The following is a 20,119-nucleotide window of genomic DNA, read 5'->3' on the forward strand; positions in this document are numbered from 1 at the left end:
GGTGTTCTGTATCTTGTTATTTTATTGTCATATTTTTTTTTGCAACCCATTTTGTTAATTTATCTTTTGAAGTGAGAGTGTCTATCGAAAACAACATCTCTACCCCACAATAAAAGTTCACTTTTATATTGAAGCGCAATCTCATAACTCACTATTAAGAACTGTTGGAGGTTAGTTACAATTTTAGAATAGAAAAAATAATTTGGAATGGAAAAGTTGAACGTGAGTCAAGCTATTGAAGATACGGGTAAATTTTTTAATTGTTCGAATATGTATTATTCCGCAAAACTACTGCAAATGATAAATTTTTACTTGTTTAAATAACCATTAAGGTGAAGCAGATCTCACGATGGGAACTAAACATGAGGGTTGCGCATTAACCCAACAACTTACAACAAGACAACATGCACCACTTGTGTCTCTTTCAAAAGGTTTGCGGCAACTCTTTCATAGTTGATTTTCAACCATAACATGTTTGCAACAGATTTCCTGCATAAACTTTTTATTAAAATTAAAAACAGAAAGTTTTGATTAAAAAAAAATATTACTTGCATAAGAACATTAAGCAATAGTATGAATTGATATGCTGAAATACGCCAAATGATGCTTTGCACTTGAGTTTAATTACAATCCTCAGTTTATTTTACAGTTCTATATATTTTGGATTTGAATCTAGTTAGAAAGAAACTGTAAAATATATTTTGATATAAAAAAGAATGTTTTGGGAATCAACTTTGCCAAATTGTTATTACCTAACGTTTTCATACACGAAATACGATATTGGTTTCAAATAAATTGTTGTTACTGATTTTATAAAATGCATGACTATTTTTATTTTTATTTTTTTTATAAAACACCATGGTTGATATTATTACTCATGACTTAGTATAAAATGCATGACTATTTTTTATTTATTTATAAAACACTATGGTTGATGTTATTACTCATAGCTTAGTTGGTTCGTTTGACCCTGTTCCTTTTTTATTTCCTCCAAACAAATAATTTAATAGACGAAATTGAGGATAAATTCAGTAAATACTGCATTTGCTTCACGTGGGCCATCATTTTAATTAAACCTTTGGAATATCATATTGTTTAAAGGGAGAAAGAACATTTATACCCAAAAACGTTAAATATTTATCCTTAACAGCTTGTTGGGATGATGGTTTTCCGTGGTATGGTTAGTAAGAGAACCACATTTGTTTTGATTGTTTCTTTAATTACATGGTATGATATGATTTGGTTTCATGGTTTTGTAACCATGAAAACTTTCGCTTTTTGAAACCACCAATTTGGTGGTATCCCATTGTTTACTTTTTTTTAATTATACCCTTACTTAATTTTAGATAATTCTAGTTTACCCTTTGTTAAGGACATTTTCATAAATTTATCAGTTACGATATAGTATCATACAGTCAAACAAAACAAAAAAATTATCACTAAACAATAGCAAATCATACAGTCTATCCATATATAGTATTATATTGTACAATACCATACCGTACAATACTGTACAATATGAAATCATGGAAATCACCATTCAAACAGAGTGTTATGCCTCATTACTTTCACACCCTCTATTATTTTAAATATGCGCCCTGACGTCATGCTGACATCAGCGTTCATCCTCTTTTGCTCTCTCTGATACCATTACAGTATATTATAGTATATGAATATACTCTGATGGTATTTAACAGTAACTAAGCAGTGTCAGCAGTGTGAAGAACTGCTTCTTCCTCATTGATACCATCAAAGTATAATATACTCTGTTGTATCAAAAAATAATTGAGCAGTGTTTTCATTGAGGTTTGCTTCAATCCTTCAATAAGATTACTTAATCATCTATGATACCATTATGGTATGTCTACCTACTATCATGATACCATTATGACTGTTACAATTCTTCAATATTTTAATTTAAAAGACAGTTAAAAAAGAGTCATAATTTAGATATAAATTTTTTTAATTTGTAAAAAGAAAAAAAAATTAAAAATATATTTTCTACTAATTTACAATATAATAAATAAGATTGTAACTTCATAATTTTTTCTTTAATTGTTTCTTATTTATTTCTTAAAAAAAGAGCCTCAATCCTATATGACACCGATATGGTATCAATATATCGACGGAGAATCACAGAGGATTAAGCTCAGTCATATATGATACCGATATGATATCAATATACCGACAGCGTATCACAAAGGATTAATTCATAGTTGTGATGCTAACTTTATGTTGTCGTCATGCGCGAAATAAGGAAAGAAAAAATGCGGTAGGCGCTGAAATAATTTAGGTCATGAGTCTATTAAGAATAAATAGTCTGGATTGAGTCCAATTTGGATAAATAATTTTATTAATGAATCTAACTTATGTAGTTAAATCTAGAACTTTGCTTCTTAAGTCAGTCTTGTAAATTTTATTTTGACGTGTTAGAAAAAAGCGACTTGAAACTTATAAAGTTGAGCTAAAATGGAACTAGCTAGTTGATTTTCGATGGTTGATTCTTGATACAAATTGAATGTTCAATGTGGATGGTAGAAAAATATAATAAACAAATTATTTTCTCAAAACAAATATAATTTAACATTTCCATGGACGAAACTTGTGCATTGACTGATTGACTTGAGAATAAAAAAATATAAGTCTTTGTTTGGACTTCATTTTTTTAAAAAAATAATAATTTTAGAGTAAAATATAAGTTTAATTTCCCTGCATAAATGATTGTATATCTCTGTCTCTAAATTAATAAAGAAGGTTATGGAGATAATTCTTTACCCTAAATAGTTGTAGTTTTATCACCTCTTTCTTCTTCGAAATTGCACTTACCACAAAAAGATGTGGTGGAATAAGTATGATCTTTCTATCTTTAACTATAGATTTTAGATTCGAGTTTTTGAAATAGAGAAATGTGTCGTTAACTAAATGTATTGAACCCATTGTCAACAAGTTGAACAAGTGAGATCCTATTCAATAATGTATTTGAGATAAATTACATATTATGTAATTTGTGTGTTTTAATTAACGTTATATTATCAATTATCATAAATACATCAGAATAAGAATTAGGTTACGCTATGATGTTTAATTTTGATTAAAAAATCGAAATTTGTTTTTGTATTGGAATTATCTTGCTTTGTCTTGTATTTATTTTTCCTTCACTTTGATTTTCTCCTTTTAGCACCTATAATTTTCAGTATAAACTCATAAGTTTGTGAACGTTTTGTGTTTTGATAAAATAAATTGAGATCATTATTTACAATCTACTAAAAACTTGAATTGTCAAAACCAAAAGTCATGATCCAAAAAAAAAAAAGGAAGGGTAGAAGAAGACTTAAATGCAAAACCAAAAGTCATGATCCTTGGGGATTTAGGTTTTCATAATGAGTAGTCACATCAAAATGAAAAATCAAAAGTGAAAGGAATTTGGGTGTTAAAGTAGCTTTCATCTGAAATTTCTCACTCTATGATTTTTCTTGACTTAATTTCCTCCGCTCTTTATTCTTTAGAGGCGTATGCAACCCTTAAACAATCGGTTCGATTGAATGCATTTTTTTGGGACACGAAATATAGATTTCTCACTTTTAATGTAAGTTTAGTCAATTTCATGATAAATCCTCACTTATAGGCATGGGATGATTTAAATGGAATAATGTGGTCAATTAGGATCATATAGCCGATCCAACTTCTACGGAGTTGACACGTAAAAAATGTTGTATATTGTCAAAGATTTTTATCCTTTTATGCAAGTCATTGAAAATAGATACAACCCAAATGCAATGGGTTCGACTGAATTCAAGAAAGAGAGAGTGATAAAGCAAGTAAGAATTGAGTCTTCAAGTGAGAAGTGTGAGAGTAAAAGTGAGAAATAAGAGACTTGCTAAAGTGTTTAGTGCAAAAGAAAAAATTGAGTGTAAAGAGTTGTAAGATCGAAGCCGGTCCTTACTTTGCAGCTTCCAATAATAAAATTCAACTTGTGAGCAATCAATTGTGTCAAGTAATTTCAACACTCTGTGCGTATATCCAATATCAATGAGTATACAATTTTAAAAAATCATATGTGTTTTATTAAACACTATATATGTTTGTCATAAAAAGAATGGATATTATTACGGGTGTTCACAGTTTGGGTAAAAACTGATTCAAACTGAAAAATCAAACCAAACTGATCAAATAAATTAATTTTTTATTTGGTTTGGTTTTATATTTTTAAAAACCTATAGTATTTGATTTGGTTTTGGTTTTGTTCAAAAAAACCCGAAGAAATAACCGAACCAATAAATTATACATATTTTTTTTGTAATTAAATATATACATAACATATTATTTTTTATGAACACTTTTTTATGCAAAAAATACAGTACACTAATTTAAAATAGAAAGATATAATATGTCATTTATTTGTACAACCATATCATTACCTTATGCATTATTCAATAAGTTTATGTTGTTCAGTATATTGGATTAGCTAACAATATAAGCAAGAAGTTAAACAAAATTAAAATTTTGGTATAAGAATTATAAGATCCAAAATGACACGAAGATATTTCTTCTTTTTTTTGAATGAATTGTTATCTTTTCTTCTCTTTTGAATGAATCGTTTCTTTTATTTTTGTGTATGGTTAATAACCAAACCAAACCAAACCGAAACCGATAACAACTAAACCGATGGATATATATTTTAATTGATTTGGTTTGATTTTAATAATTTTAAAACCGATTAAATGATTTAGTTTGATTTTGACCAATAACCCAAACCGATCGGTAACACCCTAGATATTATAGCTCAATAAAGGAGATCTCAAATGTCTTATTGTAACTTCTTGCTTTTCCTCTAATTCCTGAAGTTATTCAATTATCTCCTTGAATCTTTTGGAAGAGACCTAAAGTTTTGCATGATAAATTAGAGTCCCCTACGAAGTTGCATTGGCTTGTTTTACTTTTTATTGTCTTTAAGGAAAGTCGTTTTGTAACTCGGAGCCCAAAGCGCAATTTTTTTTTGTAAAAATTTCAAAACGGTGATAATTTTAAGATGAAACTAAAAGGACAAAAACACACTCCCACCCCATTTAATAAATACTATTTTTTACCAATTTATACTACCTTAAATATTCTCCACCTTTTAAAAGAAGTGTAAACAAAATATTTACATAATTTGGACACTTGTTATTAGGTATATCATTAATTAGTGATCTGATAAATATGGTGACTAATATGTTATTATAGATTAAAATTGCAATAAAGTAAAAAATCTTTACAAAAAATCTTTACACTAATATCAATTGTCATTAATTAATTATTAGATAAAAATGGTAACTAATATACTATTACAAATTAAAATTTTAAAGTACAAATCTTTACACTAATATCAATTTATTGATTGGTGATCAGATAAAAATGGTAATCTTTATTGTTGTTGTTATTATATATATATATATATATATATATAAAAGAATCCGAGCCGAAAGTATAATTTTTTTTTTATAAAAACCTCAAAATAGTGATTAAATTTAGAATGAAACTAAAAGGGCAACGGGGTGAGGATTGGGTATGGTGTGGGGGGTGGGGTGGGGTGGGAGTGGAAAGAGGTGCGTGGGCCCATGATTTAAAGGAAGTCACACAGCAGGTCGCATCCTGCCGTGCGACTTCCTTTAACATACTGACAGACGTCAACTGACAAAGGCAAAGTCGCATCCCAAAGTGCGTTTTTGCCCTTTTAGTTTCATTTAAAAATTAATCACCATTTTAAAATTTTTGAAAAAAAAAATTGTCATTCCGACTCCGGACTCAGTAGGTTTGTGCCTCAAATCTATCTTGATTTCGTTTTTCCAATACCAACAATAGTGGAGAATGGGCCCCTTGATCCACCACGATTAGAGTAACATCAACTATTGAAAGACTTGCTGTGCATTGACTTGAGTAACATCATATAGAGCCCGTTTGGATGGGTCTTTTTTAGCTTATTGTGGTGTTTGGTTACCAACTTAAAATGCTAAATTTAAGCCATAAAGTTCTTAAAGTCACCCAAAAATGAAAAGTTGAAAATCCTAACTTTTTTTTTGAGGGCTTAAAGCCATTTTCATTGACCATAGAAATTATTTTTATATTCCTTATATTTTATTTTAATTTCCAAAATACCCTCTCAGCTAAAAGCCTAAAATTCACATATGTTCCTCATTTCTTCAGCAACAACGCAGCCTCCACGATCTCTGTTCATCATCTTCTACAACAGCGCAACCTCCAAACCCAGTGGTCCAGCTAGTTGGTTCTACAACGTTGCCACTAATAAAAAGATTTCATTTGATTACTCTGCTTGGGCTGCTAAACAGACTTTCAATTTTGGTGACTAGACAAGAAATTCGAGCATAGCCAAGAAAGGAAGAAGAATGAGGCGATAGAGAAAAATGAGATTTTCTGTAAAAGGATGGTTGCCCATCTCTACTTTGCCAGTGATTTCTCCATTAATGGAACAAAAAACCAACAACCCTTTGAAAATATACAAGAAAAACAAACATTATACATTCATCCAAATACACGTTAATACTCTTCTTGCTCTTGCTTTTTCTCTTTTTCTTTCTCCTTTCTTTGTGCTGCTGATGTTGTAAAGGGGCTATGATGATTGATTGCTTCCTTTATGGGCTTAGTTCAATCACGATATTGAGAAAAATTCGATCCGTATCTTGGCAAGGCGACCCGGTTAAGGCTTTGAATAACAAACTGATGTTTGCAGCCATGGCGGCGACGCTTTTCCCTTTTGCTTTGTTAGGAAATACAGCAAATGTGAGCCCTTAATCACCATTAACATAGGATATATCTGTTGGAGGAAGAAGAATGATTTAATTAATATTCTCATAATTAATACACAACTCTTCATTCCAAAATAAGTCTCTTTTAGCTCATGCACCCCCCTTAAGTAACATGTATTTATAAAAAAATTAACTTAAATAAACATTTTATAGTGGAAGTGATTTTACAATATAAACTACTTTTAATTTAAATCAACTTTAGAGTTTAAAAATCTTTTAAATCAACTTATTATGGTGTTAACAACTTTAAGGGTATTTCAGTCATTTTGACAGAAAATAAGTGCTTAACAGCACTTATTTGCCAAACACATCAACACTTTTATCCCAACACTCAACTGCTTATTTATAAAAATAACTTTCAGCACTTAAAAAGTTCTAAAAGCACTTCATACATAAAAGTCACTTTTTTTAAGCCCATCCAAACGGGCTCAGTCTTTGCCTTTGATTATATATACTTGCATCGATTCTTCATAATTTTCACTACCAAAATTTCTCACTCTTTTAACCAAACATGGACTACAGACAACTCTCAATTGTGCTCTTAATTGTCTTTTTCCATCACGAACTTGTTTCCTCTTCTTCCATATTACCTCATTTGTGCCCCAAACATCAAAGCATTGCCCTTCTAAAATTCAAGCAAACGCTTACGATAGATTCATTTGATATGTGTGGACTTTTGCTTGGCCAACAGTCTTATCCAAAGACGAATTCATGGAACATGAGAATAGATTGTTGTTTATGGGATGGAGTGAAGTGTGACGAGATGAGTGGTCATGTCATTGAACTTGATCTTAGTTGCAGCTTGCTTGTTGGGGTAATTGATTCCAATAGCAGTCTATTTCAACATTCTCATCTCCAAAGGCTCAACCTTTCTATGAATTACTTCGAGGGTTCTCAAATCTCACCTAAATTTGGCAGGTTTTCTAGCATGACCCATCTTGATCTTTCCGGGTCATATTTCTCAGGTCAAATTCCTTCTGAAATCTCTCATCTTTCCAAGTTACATTCTCTTCTTCTCTCCACACTTTATCTCGATAAACTAAGACTCGCAGCTCATGATTTTAAATCACTTCTTCGGAATTTGACTCAATTAAGAGAGCTTGATCTTAGATCCGTAAACATCTCTTCCACCATTCCTCCAATTGTTTCTTCTCATTTAACAACTTTAAGGCTGGGATGGACAAGATTGTACGGGATAATACCTGAGAGTATTTTTCACCTGCCTAACTTGGAAAGACTTGACTTACATCACAATGATCAACTTAGTGGTTATTTTCCAAAGACGAAATGGAATAGCAGTGCATCTCTCGTGGAGTTAGATCTCACTGAAGTGAATATTTCTGATAATTTACCTGAGTCTCTTGGCTATCTAACTTCGTTGCATTTTTTGTCTCTTCAAAATTGCAACCTTAGAGGGCCTATTTCCGAATCTCTTTCAAATCTCACCCGCATAGAGTATTTGTACCTTGGAGCTAACTCCCTAAATGGAACAATTCCATCATGGATATTCTCCCTTCCATCACCAAGTTTCATATACTTGAGTAATAACCACTTTTCTGGTCAGCTTGAGGATTTCAAGTCCAATTCACTTGTCTGTATTTATTTAAAAGACAATCAGCTGCAAGGCCATCTTCCCATGTCAATTCAAAACCTTGTGAACCTAACAACTCTTGATCTTTCATGGAATAATTTTAGCGGTAGTGTGGATGTCAACTTCTTTTCAGACTTCAAACATCTTATAGATCTTAGTCTTTCATATAATCGTATCACATTGACCAATGAGAATAAAGTTAAATATACTTTGCCCGATTCTCTTGAGAAGTTAGGATTAGCCGCATGTGAAGTGAAAGAATTAGAGTTTCTAAGATCCGCAAAGAATCTTAAGGAGTTGGATCTTTCAAATAATAAAATTCAAGGAAGGATTCCTGATTGGACATGGTCTAATTGGGAATATTCAGTGTCAACTCTTAATCTATCTCACAATATGTTGACAAGCATGGACTCTATTCCTCTTCAATCTCTAGATACTATTGATTTGCGGTCCAATTTTCTTAAAGGGTCACTACCTATTCCAGCAAATTGCACAAGATACTTCTTCATATCAGAAAACAATCTTAATGGGGAAATTCCTTCATCTCTTTGCAATTTGATGTCATTACGAATGCTCGTTTTGGCAAATAATAACTTGAGGGGAGCAATACCACAATGTTTGGGTAACATGAGTTACAATCTCGTGGTTTTGGATATGCACCACAACAATCTTTCAGGGACTCTTCCAACAACTTTTAGCATTGAATGTCCACTTAGAAGCCTCAACTTGCATGGTAATAAATTACATGGTAAAATCCCCCGATCTTTGGTTAATTGCAAAAGCTTGCAAGTTCTTGATTTAGGAGATAATCACCTCATCGACACATTCCCGATGTGGTTGGGAGCTCTACCTGAACTGCAAGTTCTAAGCTTGAGATCCAACAAATTACATGGGTCTATTCAACCTACAAGGATTGAAAGTATGTTTCCCGAGCTTCGAATAATCGATCTCTCACACAATGTCTTCTCCGGAAACTTACCTACAAGTCTATTTCAACATCTGAAAGCCATGAGGACAATTGATCCATTGATGAAGGCACCGAGTAATCTAGATGGATATTACCAAGACTCAGTAGTTGTAGTAACAAAGGGATTGGAGCTTGAAGTTGTGAGAATCTTGTTTTTGTACACCACTATCGATCTTTCTAGCAACAAATTTGATGGACATATTCCTAGTGTTCTAGGGGATCTCATTGCGCTTCGGGTGATGAATTTGTCTCATAATGGATTGAATGGTCATATACCATCATCACTTGGAAATTTATCTGTAGTTGAATCATTGGACCTTTCATTCAACCAACTTTCAGGAGAGATACCTAAACAACTCGCTTCTCTTACATATCTCGAATTCTTAAAACTCTCCCACAATCATCTTGAAGGATGCATCCCTAAAGGACATCAATTTGCTACATTTGAGAACAATTCATATGATGGTAATGATGGATTGCGTGGATTCCCTGTTTCAGAAGGTTGTGGAAGTAGTGGGATGCCAAAGACAAACAAAACAACACACGTGTTGGATCAAGAAAGCAGCTCCACATTTCTAAGTGAATTTAGGAAGACGGTTCCTATGGGATATGGGAGTGGACTTATTATTGGACTCTCCATAGCATATTTCATGCTTTCGAGTCGAAATTCCAATTGGCTTTCTAGGATCACTGAAGAACTAGAATACAGAATCGTTATGAGAAGGCGAAAAAAGAAGCAGCGAGGCCGTCAAAGGCGGCACTAAAAATTCAGGTATTCAAGTTATGTTCTACATTGATCTTTAGTTTATTGCAACTATCACCATCTTAATTTTCTTACTTTTGTTTATACCACAGTTAGAAGCTGTGATTACAGGGCTATGTGATTTAATAATCTCGCTGTTTAACAAGTGAAATAAAAGTCAGATTTTAAGTAAACAAAATTCAAACATGCGGGTGCTTGGAGGACCAGTTGGTGAAATGCTCATTGGAGATACAATATGATGCTTATTTTGGTGATGGTGGATTTGATATTTAAGTAATATTTTAGTGTATTCAATGAATGTTTTTTTTTTTTGTTATTTTGGTTTTCTGTTCTGTTATGGCACTTGTCAACTTATAAAATAATGCTGAGGCTAAAGAAAATTGAAGAATTGTGATGTTCTTGGTGAAGAAGAAGAGTAACGTAAGGATGAAAGGGTAAAAAATTCAAGTGCACTGTATATAAAACCAAAGAAGCCTATTTTCGCAACAACGTAAAAGGGGGGGGGGGGGGGGGGCAATATTTAAAGGCTGAGACCAGGGACACTCCATGCAAAAACATGGCGCTTCCCCCTCTAATGGAACTTAGATGGCGCGAATTTAGATTAATCAGATCCCTAATATGGCTATCAGAAATCAAATGAAAAAAAAAAGTCACGTCTTCTTCTAAATATCATGTCCAATAAGGTCTGTCAACAACTCAATATTTTATTATAATTATAAGGCAGAATACCAAAAGACCCCCCTAAACTTGGCGTGTGTTTATTTAAAGGTGAAACCCATCGGTGGCCCCCTAAAATTGGCATCAACTTTCAATTAGACACCTCAACTAAGCTTTGTTCATTTTAGACACCTCAAGTAAGGTTTCGATGTGTCATTTTGACACTTTTTTTACAATCACTCAAATATCTAAAGTGTGTGTAATACACTTGCCGATGATGTGTCAAAGTGACCAATTAAATGAAGACACGTGACATATATATCAAAAATAATTTTAAAATAATGACTTTTGAGTAGAAAAAAAATGGCCATTGACTTGATGACATATGTCATTTTTTACCCAAATAATAATTAAAAAAAGAAGAAGAAATTCATCTTCTAAAAAAAAAAGTGATTTTCGAAAAAAAAAAAATCACCCCCACCTAGTTGTCTTCTTCACCCACCCCACCCAGTCGTTGTCGTCTTCTCCACCTCCACCCACCCCAACCCCAACTCATTCCCCACCCATATTGTCTTCTCAAGAAACACTATCAAAAGAAACTATTTTGAAAAATTTATTTTACAAAGATATAATTTTTTCTACTTTACTTTTAAAAAATCAATTACTAATTAACAATAGAAGGAAAACAACGTGCCAAGTCAGCACAAAGTGTCAAAATGACACATCAGAACCTTACTTGAGGTGTCTAAAATGAACAAAGCTTAATTGAAATGTCTAAGTGAAAATTGGTGTCTTTAAGAGGCCACTGATGGATTCCGCCTTATTTAAATCCCCCATGAATTACACCTAGTCCTAATTACTCCCTGTACTTGCTTTTTTTAAAAAAAAATTGTTACCCCCTCAAACAATGATATCTCTTGACTTGTGCATTGACTTGAGAATAATTAGCTTCAATTTCCCTCTTTCTTTTCAAATTTACAATTGGTCAAGGTGGATTTTGGAAATAATTACATTGTGGAATAAAATTGTCAGCATTGACAAAATCAAGTTTATTTTAATGACTAGCATGCCTTGTACCTTTCCACTATCTTTCTTGGACCTGAGCAATAATGTCATACGAGAAGAAATTGGGAAGTAAACACAACTTGAATGTCTCAATTGTTATAACACCACTGATATCAAATTAGCAATCTTCAAATCCTGATTTCGCCTCTGAGTCGGCGAAGGATTCAAGGAGATCCATCTTAAGTTTGACATGCAAAATGTGAGATTGGCATTTGGCATCAGTTAGAATGTTTACGTATAAAGGGCAGTCCGGTGCACTAAAGCTTCCGCTATGCGCAGAGTCCGGGGAAGAGCCCACCAAAGGTCTATTGTAGATAGTCTTACCTTGCATTTCTGCCAGAGGCTGTTTCTAAGGTTTGAACCTGTGACCTCCTGGTCACATGGCAACAACTTTACCAATTACTCCAAGGCTCCCCTTCAGTTAGAATGTTTACGTATAAGAAGTTAAAAAGATATTTCCACAGCTCCATCTGAGCTCTCTAATAGTTGGTGTGAAAGATTCATTTTTTGAGTGCTTGAATTTGATTTTGGAAAAGAAAAAATAGAAAAAATTATTTTCTCCGACAAATGAACCCGATCATTCAACGTTTCCATGGACAAGACTTAGCTTGTGCATAGACTTGAGGATAACAACATTTCTCAAACTTTGAATTGATAGATTATTTCATATAAATGCAGCAATCCTTGCTTGACTTTCCCCTCTATATTTCCCCTTTCCTCTTTCTTTTGATTGTACAAATACACACTAACATGTATTAAAGTTGTGTGATTCAAACACAACCAATGCAGTCATCACAATGGAGTTTTGAGATTCTTCAAGCAAATCAATAAATGAGTATTTGAACTAAAGATTTACGCATAAATAATCAACACATATACAGTTTTAACAATAAAAACTATCAACCTTCAAATTTCCAAAAAAGTAAAAAACAGGGACAATATTTAAAGACCAACCACAATGAGGGACATTTTCTGCACAAACTTGGCGCTTTTCCCTTTAATAAGTCTGACGCGGCGAGAATCCAACTTAATCAGTTCCCTCATATGAATATCGAAAACTAAATAAGAAACCAAAAGAAAAAAGCCACGATTCATTCTAAGTATCATGTCCAATCAGGTCCATCAACAGCTCAATATCTTATAATTATAGAAAAAGACTCATGGCACTCCATTATATGACTTAGTTGTCTAATTTAACTATAACAAAAGCAACTTTTAGTAGCAATAAATATACACATTATCAAAGAGTGCTAAAGCCTTTACCAGCATTAGTTAATTGTCAATAGATTCAATATCGAATAAGCTTTAGGGACATTTACAAAAAGTGTTGATTGCCACTAAAAATACATATTTAGTGCAATTAAGTCATTGCCGTTAAGTCATTGCCGATAAAGAATATTTTTGGTGTAGTGTTTTGAGAATGACATTTCTCTACTTTTTTGGCTACTTAGATGGTTTCTTTTGGAATTTTCTTAGCAAGACCTGTGCATTGACTTGAGAATAACAAACATTAATTTCCCTATTTCCTTTCAAATTTACAATTGGTCAAAGTGGAACTTGGAAATAATTACATTGTGGGATAAAATTATTAGCGTTGACAAAATGAAGGTTTATTTTAATGAGTTGAAACCGTGTTATTGTACCATCTTGTTGGACAAGCAGGCCTTGTACCTTTCCATTATCTTTGGCTACTATCCCAATCAATATGAGACTCTAACATACGTTAACAATGTACATTTGTCTTGGGTGAGATTTAAGCCTTGTAATCCTGTGGTTTTCACCCATTTCTTTGACAATAAGGCCACTTATTGACTGTTAAACCACTCACTTCTTGGACCCGGTAAGTCATAATAGACTCACTAATATGTGAAGAATTTGTGTTTCAATAAAGTAAATTGAAACCATCTTCACACTCATCTATTAATTTTTTTACGTTTCTGTTTTCTTTGGGAAGAATCACAAAAAAATGGTATTTTTTATAGTTCAAAACAGTAGAAGAACACTTGAAGTCTTGAATGAGTAGTAACAGTAGCAGAAGACTTGAATGAGTAGTAACAATAGAAGAAGACTTGAATGGTATTTTTCATCATTCATTGTTTTTCTTGACTTCAAAGTTGTTCTGATTCTATGCTGCATTTTATACGCAAGACTTCTAATGATATGCTACGATATAAAAGTGTATCCCGCAACAATTTCATCAAATCAAACTCAAACAATCCAACTCGAAATCATTTGGCAATATATGATGATGGTTCCCAAAATATTCTCTGTACTTCAGTCGTTCACTCTCTTATACCTCTTTATCGTTACTTTTGCTTCCACTGAGGAAGTAGATGCTCTCCTAAAATGGAAAGCAACTTTACAAAACCAGAATAATTCCTTATTGGCTTCATGGGCACCAAGTTCTAATGCATGTAGGGACTGGTATGGGGTTATATGCTTTAATGGTAGGGTAAACAGGTTGAATATTACAAATGCTAGTGTCATTGGTACACTCTATGATTTTCCATTTTCATCTCTCCTTTTTCTTGAGTATCTTGATCTTAGTATGAATAATTTCTCTGGCACCATCCCACCAGAGATTGGTAATCTCACTAATCTTGTCCATCTCCAACTGTCCAACAATAAGATTTCAGGCACAATCCCACCACAAATCGGCTCACTAGCAAAGCTTCAGAATCCGCATATTTGACAACCATTTAAATGGCCCCATTCCAAGAGAAATAGGTTGCCTAAGGTCTCTTACTAAGTTATCTTTGGGTACTAACTTTCTTAATGGTTCTATTCCTATTTCATTGGGGAATTTGACCAATTTGTCTTTTTTGTATCTTTATAAGAATCAGCTTTCTGGCTCCATTCCAGAAGAAATAGGTAACCTAGGGTCTCTTACTGAGCTAAGTTTGAGGAATAACTCTCTCAGTGGTTCTATTCCTGCTTCATTGGGGAACTTGACCAACTTGTCTACTTTATATCTGTATGAAAATCAGCTTTCTGGCTCCATTCCTGAAGAAATAGGTTACCTTGGGTCTCTTACCAAGCTAGTTTTAAGTTCTAACTTTCTTAATGGTTCTATTCCTGCTTCATTGGGGAATTTGAACAACTTGTCCCTTTTGTATCTTTATCAAAATCAACTTTCTGGGTCCATTCCTTCATCTATTTGCAATTTAACATCACTACGAAATCTAAATTTGGGAAGAAACAATCTTAAGGGATCAATTCTGCAATGTTTTGGCAACATGAGTGGTCATCTTGAGGTTTTGGATATGCACCACAACTATCTTTCAGGGACTCTTCCAACAACTTTTAGCATTGGAAGTGTACTCAGAAGCTTCAACTTACATGACAACGAGCTAGAGGGCAACATCTCCATATCTTTGGCTAATTGCAAAAAGTTGCAAGTTCTTGATTTAGGAGATAATAACCTCATTGACACATTCCCGATGTGGTTGGAAGCTCTTCCAAAGTTGCAAGTTTTAAGCCTAAGATCAAATAAATTACATGGATCAATTAGAACTTCAAGGATCGAAAACATATTTCCTGAGCTTCGAATTATTGATCTATCTTACAATGCCTTCACGGGAAACTTACCAATGAGTTTGTTTCAACATTTGAAAGCAATGAGGACAATGGATCAAACAATGATGTCACCAACATATGTTACTATTTATTTTGTAAATGGATATTACCATGATTCCATAACAGTTGCAACCAAGGGATTGGAACTTGAACTTGTTAAAATTTTGACAGCTTACACTGCTATTGATCTTTCAAGTAACAGATTTGAAGGGCATATCCCAAGTATTTTGGGAGATCTCATTGCACTTAGGGTGCTAAATTTATCACATAACGGATTGCAAGGCCATATACCACCATCACTTGGAAATTTATCCGTAGTCGAATCATTAGACCTTTCATTTAACCAGCTTTCGGGAGAGATACCACAACAACTTGCTTCTCTGACATCTATTGAATTCTTAAATCTCTCCCACAATTATCTTGAAGGATGCATCCCTACAGGACCTCAATTTGCTACATTTCAGAACAATTCATATCAAGGTAATGACAGATTACGTGGATTCCCAGTTTCGAAAGGTTGTGGCTATGATCGGTTATCAGAGGCAAATTATACCATATCTGCACTAGACGATCAAGAAAGCAATTTTGAATTTCTCAATGACTTTTGGAAAGCTGCTCTTATGGGCTATGGAAGTGGACTATGTATTGGATTATCCATAGTATATTTCATGATTTCAACTGGAAATCTGAAATGGCTTGCAAGAATCATTGAAGAGCTGGAACAGAAGATCCTTATGAGAAGGAGAAAGAAGCAGCGAAGTCAAAGGAATTACAGAAGAAGAATGAATCGCTTATCACCAAGTTACTAATCGAGAAAGATTTGATTTCAGAATTCAGAATTTCAGGTATTCAAGCTAAGCTCTACACTAATCTTTTTAGTTTATTTTAACTACTATATAACAACTAATCAATGTTTTGCTGAGCATATTTTTCTTTCCAGTAATTTTAATAAGTACTATAAGATATTGAAAAGGATTAGCTTGCTTATGTTTTAAATTAGTAAAAGTTTAACTATAACATGTGATAGAGGAGGATTCATGTAAATAAAATTTTGAATCTATACCATAATTAGTTGGAAGTTATCATTACCGGAGTAATACTATATTGATGATCAAATGATTTAGTTAATGGATTGTTTAACATGTGTTAGTTTCAAGTGGAAACCACTGTATAATTTGATTTTAGCATGGTCCACCTATACAATTCTCTCTATTTTGATAATTAATTTTCAAGTGTTTCACTATCTTATTTTTCAAAATTTCAGATGTCAAGAATAGGAAGACATGGGCACAATGGATTTGGCTACTCCTATACTCACTTTTAAGCTCTATTTGTGTATCATATATCTCATTTGTGTTTACACATTTGTTTTTCTTCGTTATGTGACTTCACAAAGTTTGTATTAATATACTTGAGCTTTAGTCGCCTGATAAAAAAAAATGAAGTTCATCTTTTCAACTTTTGAATGTCTAGTTACATAATTCTAAAAGGAAGACAATAGCTATTTGTTTTGCTCTCAGAATTACCCTTCTTTGGAGTCATTTCAAAACAAATCAAAAAGAGATACTATAAAAAAGAATATTAGTTGGAAATCATCTATCTTGAGATATAAGTTCCTGAGTGAATATCTTATATTTGGATTGCAGCACACTATAAAGGGCAGCCCGGTGCACTAAAGCTCCCGCTATGCGCGGGGTCCGGGGAAGGGCCTGACCACAAGGGTCTATTGCAGCACACTATAATATTGAAAATTAGTACGTGGATTATTAACCGCTAAAAAAAATAGATCTTGAGTCTAATTCAACCTCAAAAGCTAGCTCATGAGGGGAGGATTTTCCAAGGCCATATAAGGAGACCAAATTTCCCTATGCCCATCGATGTGGGACTCAATATCCCCCACACGCTAAGGACTGGACATCTGGAGCGTGGACAATATAAAACAGGGGCCAACATCGGATGAAACAATTAATTAGGTTGGGTTACCATGATAAATAAATAAGTCTTGGGTATCAATTTCAAAAAAAGGAGTATTTGATATAACTCAACCCTAAAAGTTAACTCACGAAGGGAGGATTACCCAAGACCATATAAGGAGACCAAATTTCCCTATGGCCATTGATGTTGATTTCCATGACTCACAAATGCTATTAAGGCTCAAGTGAAAATTGTTGATTCCCTACGATTTAACTCAAATCAAGAGCTTTTAATTGAGCTTGCAGCCCTTGAAAAAATAAAGGAGAACGCTTAAAAAGTGAGTATTATTAATTGATGTCTATGATGTTAGCATGATGGACCGATCGTAACATATCTAGCAAGATCTACATTAAGATATTCTCGATATGGTAAATGTGTAAGAGATATGAGAGATTTGGTTTGGTAGCTCCTACAAACTTGGTTTTAGTTTTATATCCTTTTTACAAGAGATCTTCATTTGTATACTTAAGAGATCTGAAAAGTGTAAGAGGTTATAAGAGATCAATTCCTCAAGAGATATTCTAGATATATAAAATATACTCAGAGATATTCTACATTTAGTGTAGAATATTGTGTGGCATTAGTTGTGTAGAATATTATTAATAATATTGTAGGATTTACTTAAGTGTAGAATAATTTACTTTCTTTCATCTCCTATTTCTCATGTATAAATACCGATGTATTCTTATGTACTTGGATCAATGAATTGAGTCACTCATTCTTCAGCTTCACATTTCACAGGCCCTCTGCTCTTACCACTTGTGATAATGAGTTATTCAATTTTGCTTACTGAAATGTTGTAAGAGAGAAAAATGATGTATGGAAGCTCATATATATGAGTATTGAGCCCATCCCAATAAACTTTGTATATGAATGTGGAAAAGGCGTTCTACTAGTAAGAAATTTCTTATTGCATCAGTTGTACTTGGCTGCACTCTGTTTTTTTTTTTTATGATGTAATGTTCGTGCCATTTTAAACGCACATAATTCAAACTTCACATGTGCTGCGCTCTTACCACTAGACTAAACCCCACCCGAAGCAACTATATATGGACTATGGTGTATGTTCTTGAACATATTTGGATCACAATGATAACGGCCAAGTAATCCTAGAAAAGAAGCCTTGTGGTAAAGATGTCACATAGCAAACAGTTCCTTGTGGATTTAATTTTTCAATCGAAACGGGAAAGTGAGGAAACAGATCCAATTTCTAGGAAAGATGTCACATATTACAGATAGCAATACACTCTCAACTCTACAAATACTAGGAAAAAAAAACAGAATCCAGAGTGAGTGAGTTTGCTTGCCTAACCTTCAAGGAGTGGATTGGCAGATAGAGTGACACTCGCACATTCTGCTTCAAATGTGAGATTTGAGGTCTTGTTTGTGCACAATGGAATTCCAAGATGGATTCCGTGGAAGGAATGTGTCAGAGACGTAAGAGCAGGTGGGAATGACGGAAAGGGAATGTGATTGGGCGTGTGAAAAGGCGGCAATACAGAGATGAGAAGCAAGCCCTAATCCACGCTTGGTACGAGGGACATAAGTGTGGAGAATGTCCATTACTCTGCCTCCGTCTCTCAGCTCGTACTCCAAATAGGCTTCCTTGTCCTCTGTTTCGAACCTTCCTACTCTCTCACTCCATACTATCTTTGGTGCCCCACTAGCCATTGTCTCTCTTGCCCCTGTCTAATCTGCAAATGAGATGATCCTTTGAATGGAACTGGTGCTTAGTATTAACTCAAATATAATTGGGGGACAAAAATTGCAATCATCAAATATTTAAAAACTTTCAACCATCAAGAAAGTACATAGAATTGGTAAGCTCCCGTTTGGCCATAGATTTTGACATTGAAACTTAAAACTTGAACGTTTGAGTTTTTGAAATTTTGATTTTTGGAACTTGAAGTTGTGTTAGCCGTGAAAAAAATTTCAACTTTTGAGCGTAAAAGTGAAATTTCTCCAGTTTTGGAATCCAAAATCTACAGCCAAACAAATATTTGAAGATAAATTTTTAAAATTTATAATCTATTATCAAACCTAGCTAAGTGTATGTTTAGTTTAAATCCAGTATTTGTCTTACAAAACTGAGTTATTGTCTGTTTGGCCAAACTTGTAAAACTTAATTCACCTAGACCTACCTACCCCAGATGAGAAAATCAAGAAACCCAAATGTGTCTTCCCATAAAACTGATATTGAAAACCCATCATCTTCAACAGAAAAAAAAAATCAAAAATTCAGAAGATGGGTCAAACGATAGGATAGTTACCTAGAATCAGTAAAACACCGCAAGCTGAGCTGAACGTACTAATTGGGAGGCTAAGCTTTATCTTGTTTTGAGAATGGAAGAATCCCTAGAAATTTTATCCACTTTGCCCCAATTCACAACCGCCTTAGTCTTTGTCATCGGGTTGCTTCTCATGGGGTTCCTTCTATTTATGTGAATGTCAAATAGTTTAATTTTGAAACTCTACTAAATTTGAGCATTGAATTTTTAAATATTATTTCCTATTTGAAAATTTAAAAATATATATATTATTTAACATATTTAAAAGATATTCTATATAAAAAAATTATTTAAATCTCAAAATTGAAAAGGTGTCCATAAATTATGATGGAGAAAGTATTATATATAGTAATAACTTCTTTTAACAATTATAGTAAAGCTTTTTTTAAAAGAAATTATTGACAAAGCGTAATTAAAAAAAAGGGTATGAAATTT

At 33.3% G+C, this 20,119-nt stretch overlaps 1 protein-coding gene, 1 long non-coding RNA gene and 1 pseudogene across 2 annotated transcripts; 2 read left to right on the plus strand and 1 right to left on the minus strand.

Annotated features, from left to right (window-relative positions):
- The first annotated feature begins 8,539 nt into the window (after positions 1–8,539).
- LOC129889385 (receptor-like protein Cf-9 homolog) lies at positions 8,540–10,399 on the plus strand. The gene is made up of 2 exons (XM_055964665.1): positions 8,540–10,133; positions 10,217–10,399. Exon 1 carries the CDS (start codon positions 8,788–8,790, stop codon positions 10,123–10,125), a length of 1,338 nt encoding a protein of 445 aa, XP_055820640.1. The 5' UTR covers positions 8,540–8,787; the 3' UTR covers positions 10,126–10,133; positions 10,217–10,399.
- A 3,080-nt stretch (positions 10,400–13,479) lies between these two features.
- LOC129889384 (receptor-like protein Cf-9 homolog) lies at positions 13,480–16,402 on the plus strand (annotated as a pseudogene).
- A 2,136-nt stretch (positions 16,403–18,538) lies between these two features.
- Positions 18,539–19,834, minus strand: LOC129889387 (uncharacterized). The gene is made up of 2 exons (XR_008766905.1): positions 19,667–19,834; positions 18,539–19,090 (listed from the first exon to the last, which is right to left on the minus strand). It is a non-coding gene; the product is annotated as an uncharacterized LOC129889387 (long non-coding RNA).
- Between the last annotated feature and the right edge of the window lie 285 nt (positions 19,835–20,119).

This window comes from Solanum dulcamara, chromosome 5 (genome assembly GCF_947179165.1).
Source record: "Solanum dulcamara chromosome 5, daSolDulc1.2, whole genome shotgun sequence".
Lineage (NCBI taxonomy): Eukaryota > Viridiplantae > Streptophyta > Magnoliopsida > Solanales > Solanaceae > Solanum > Solanum dulcamara.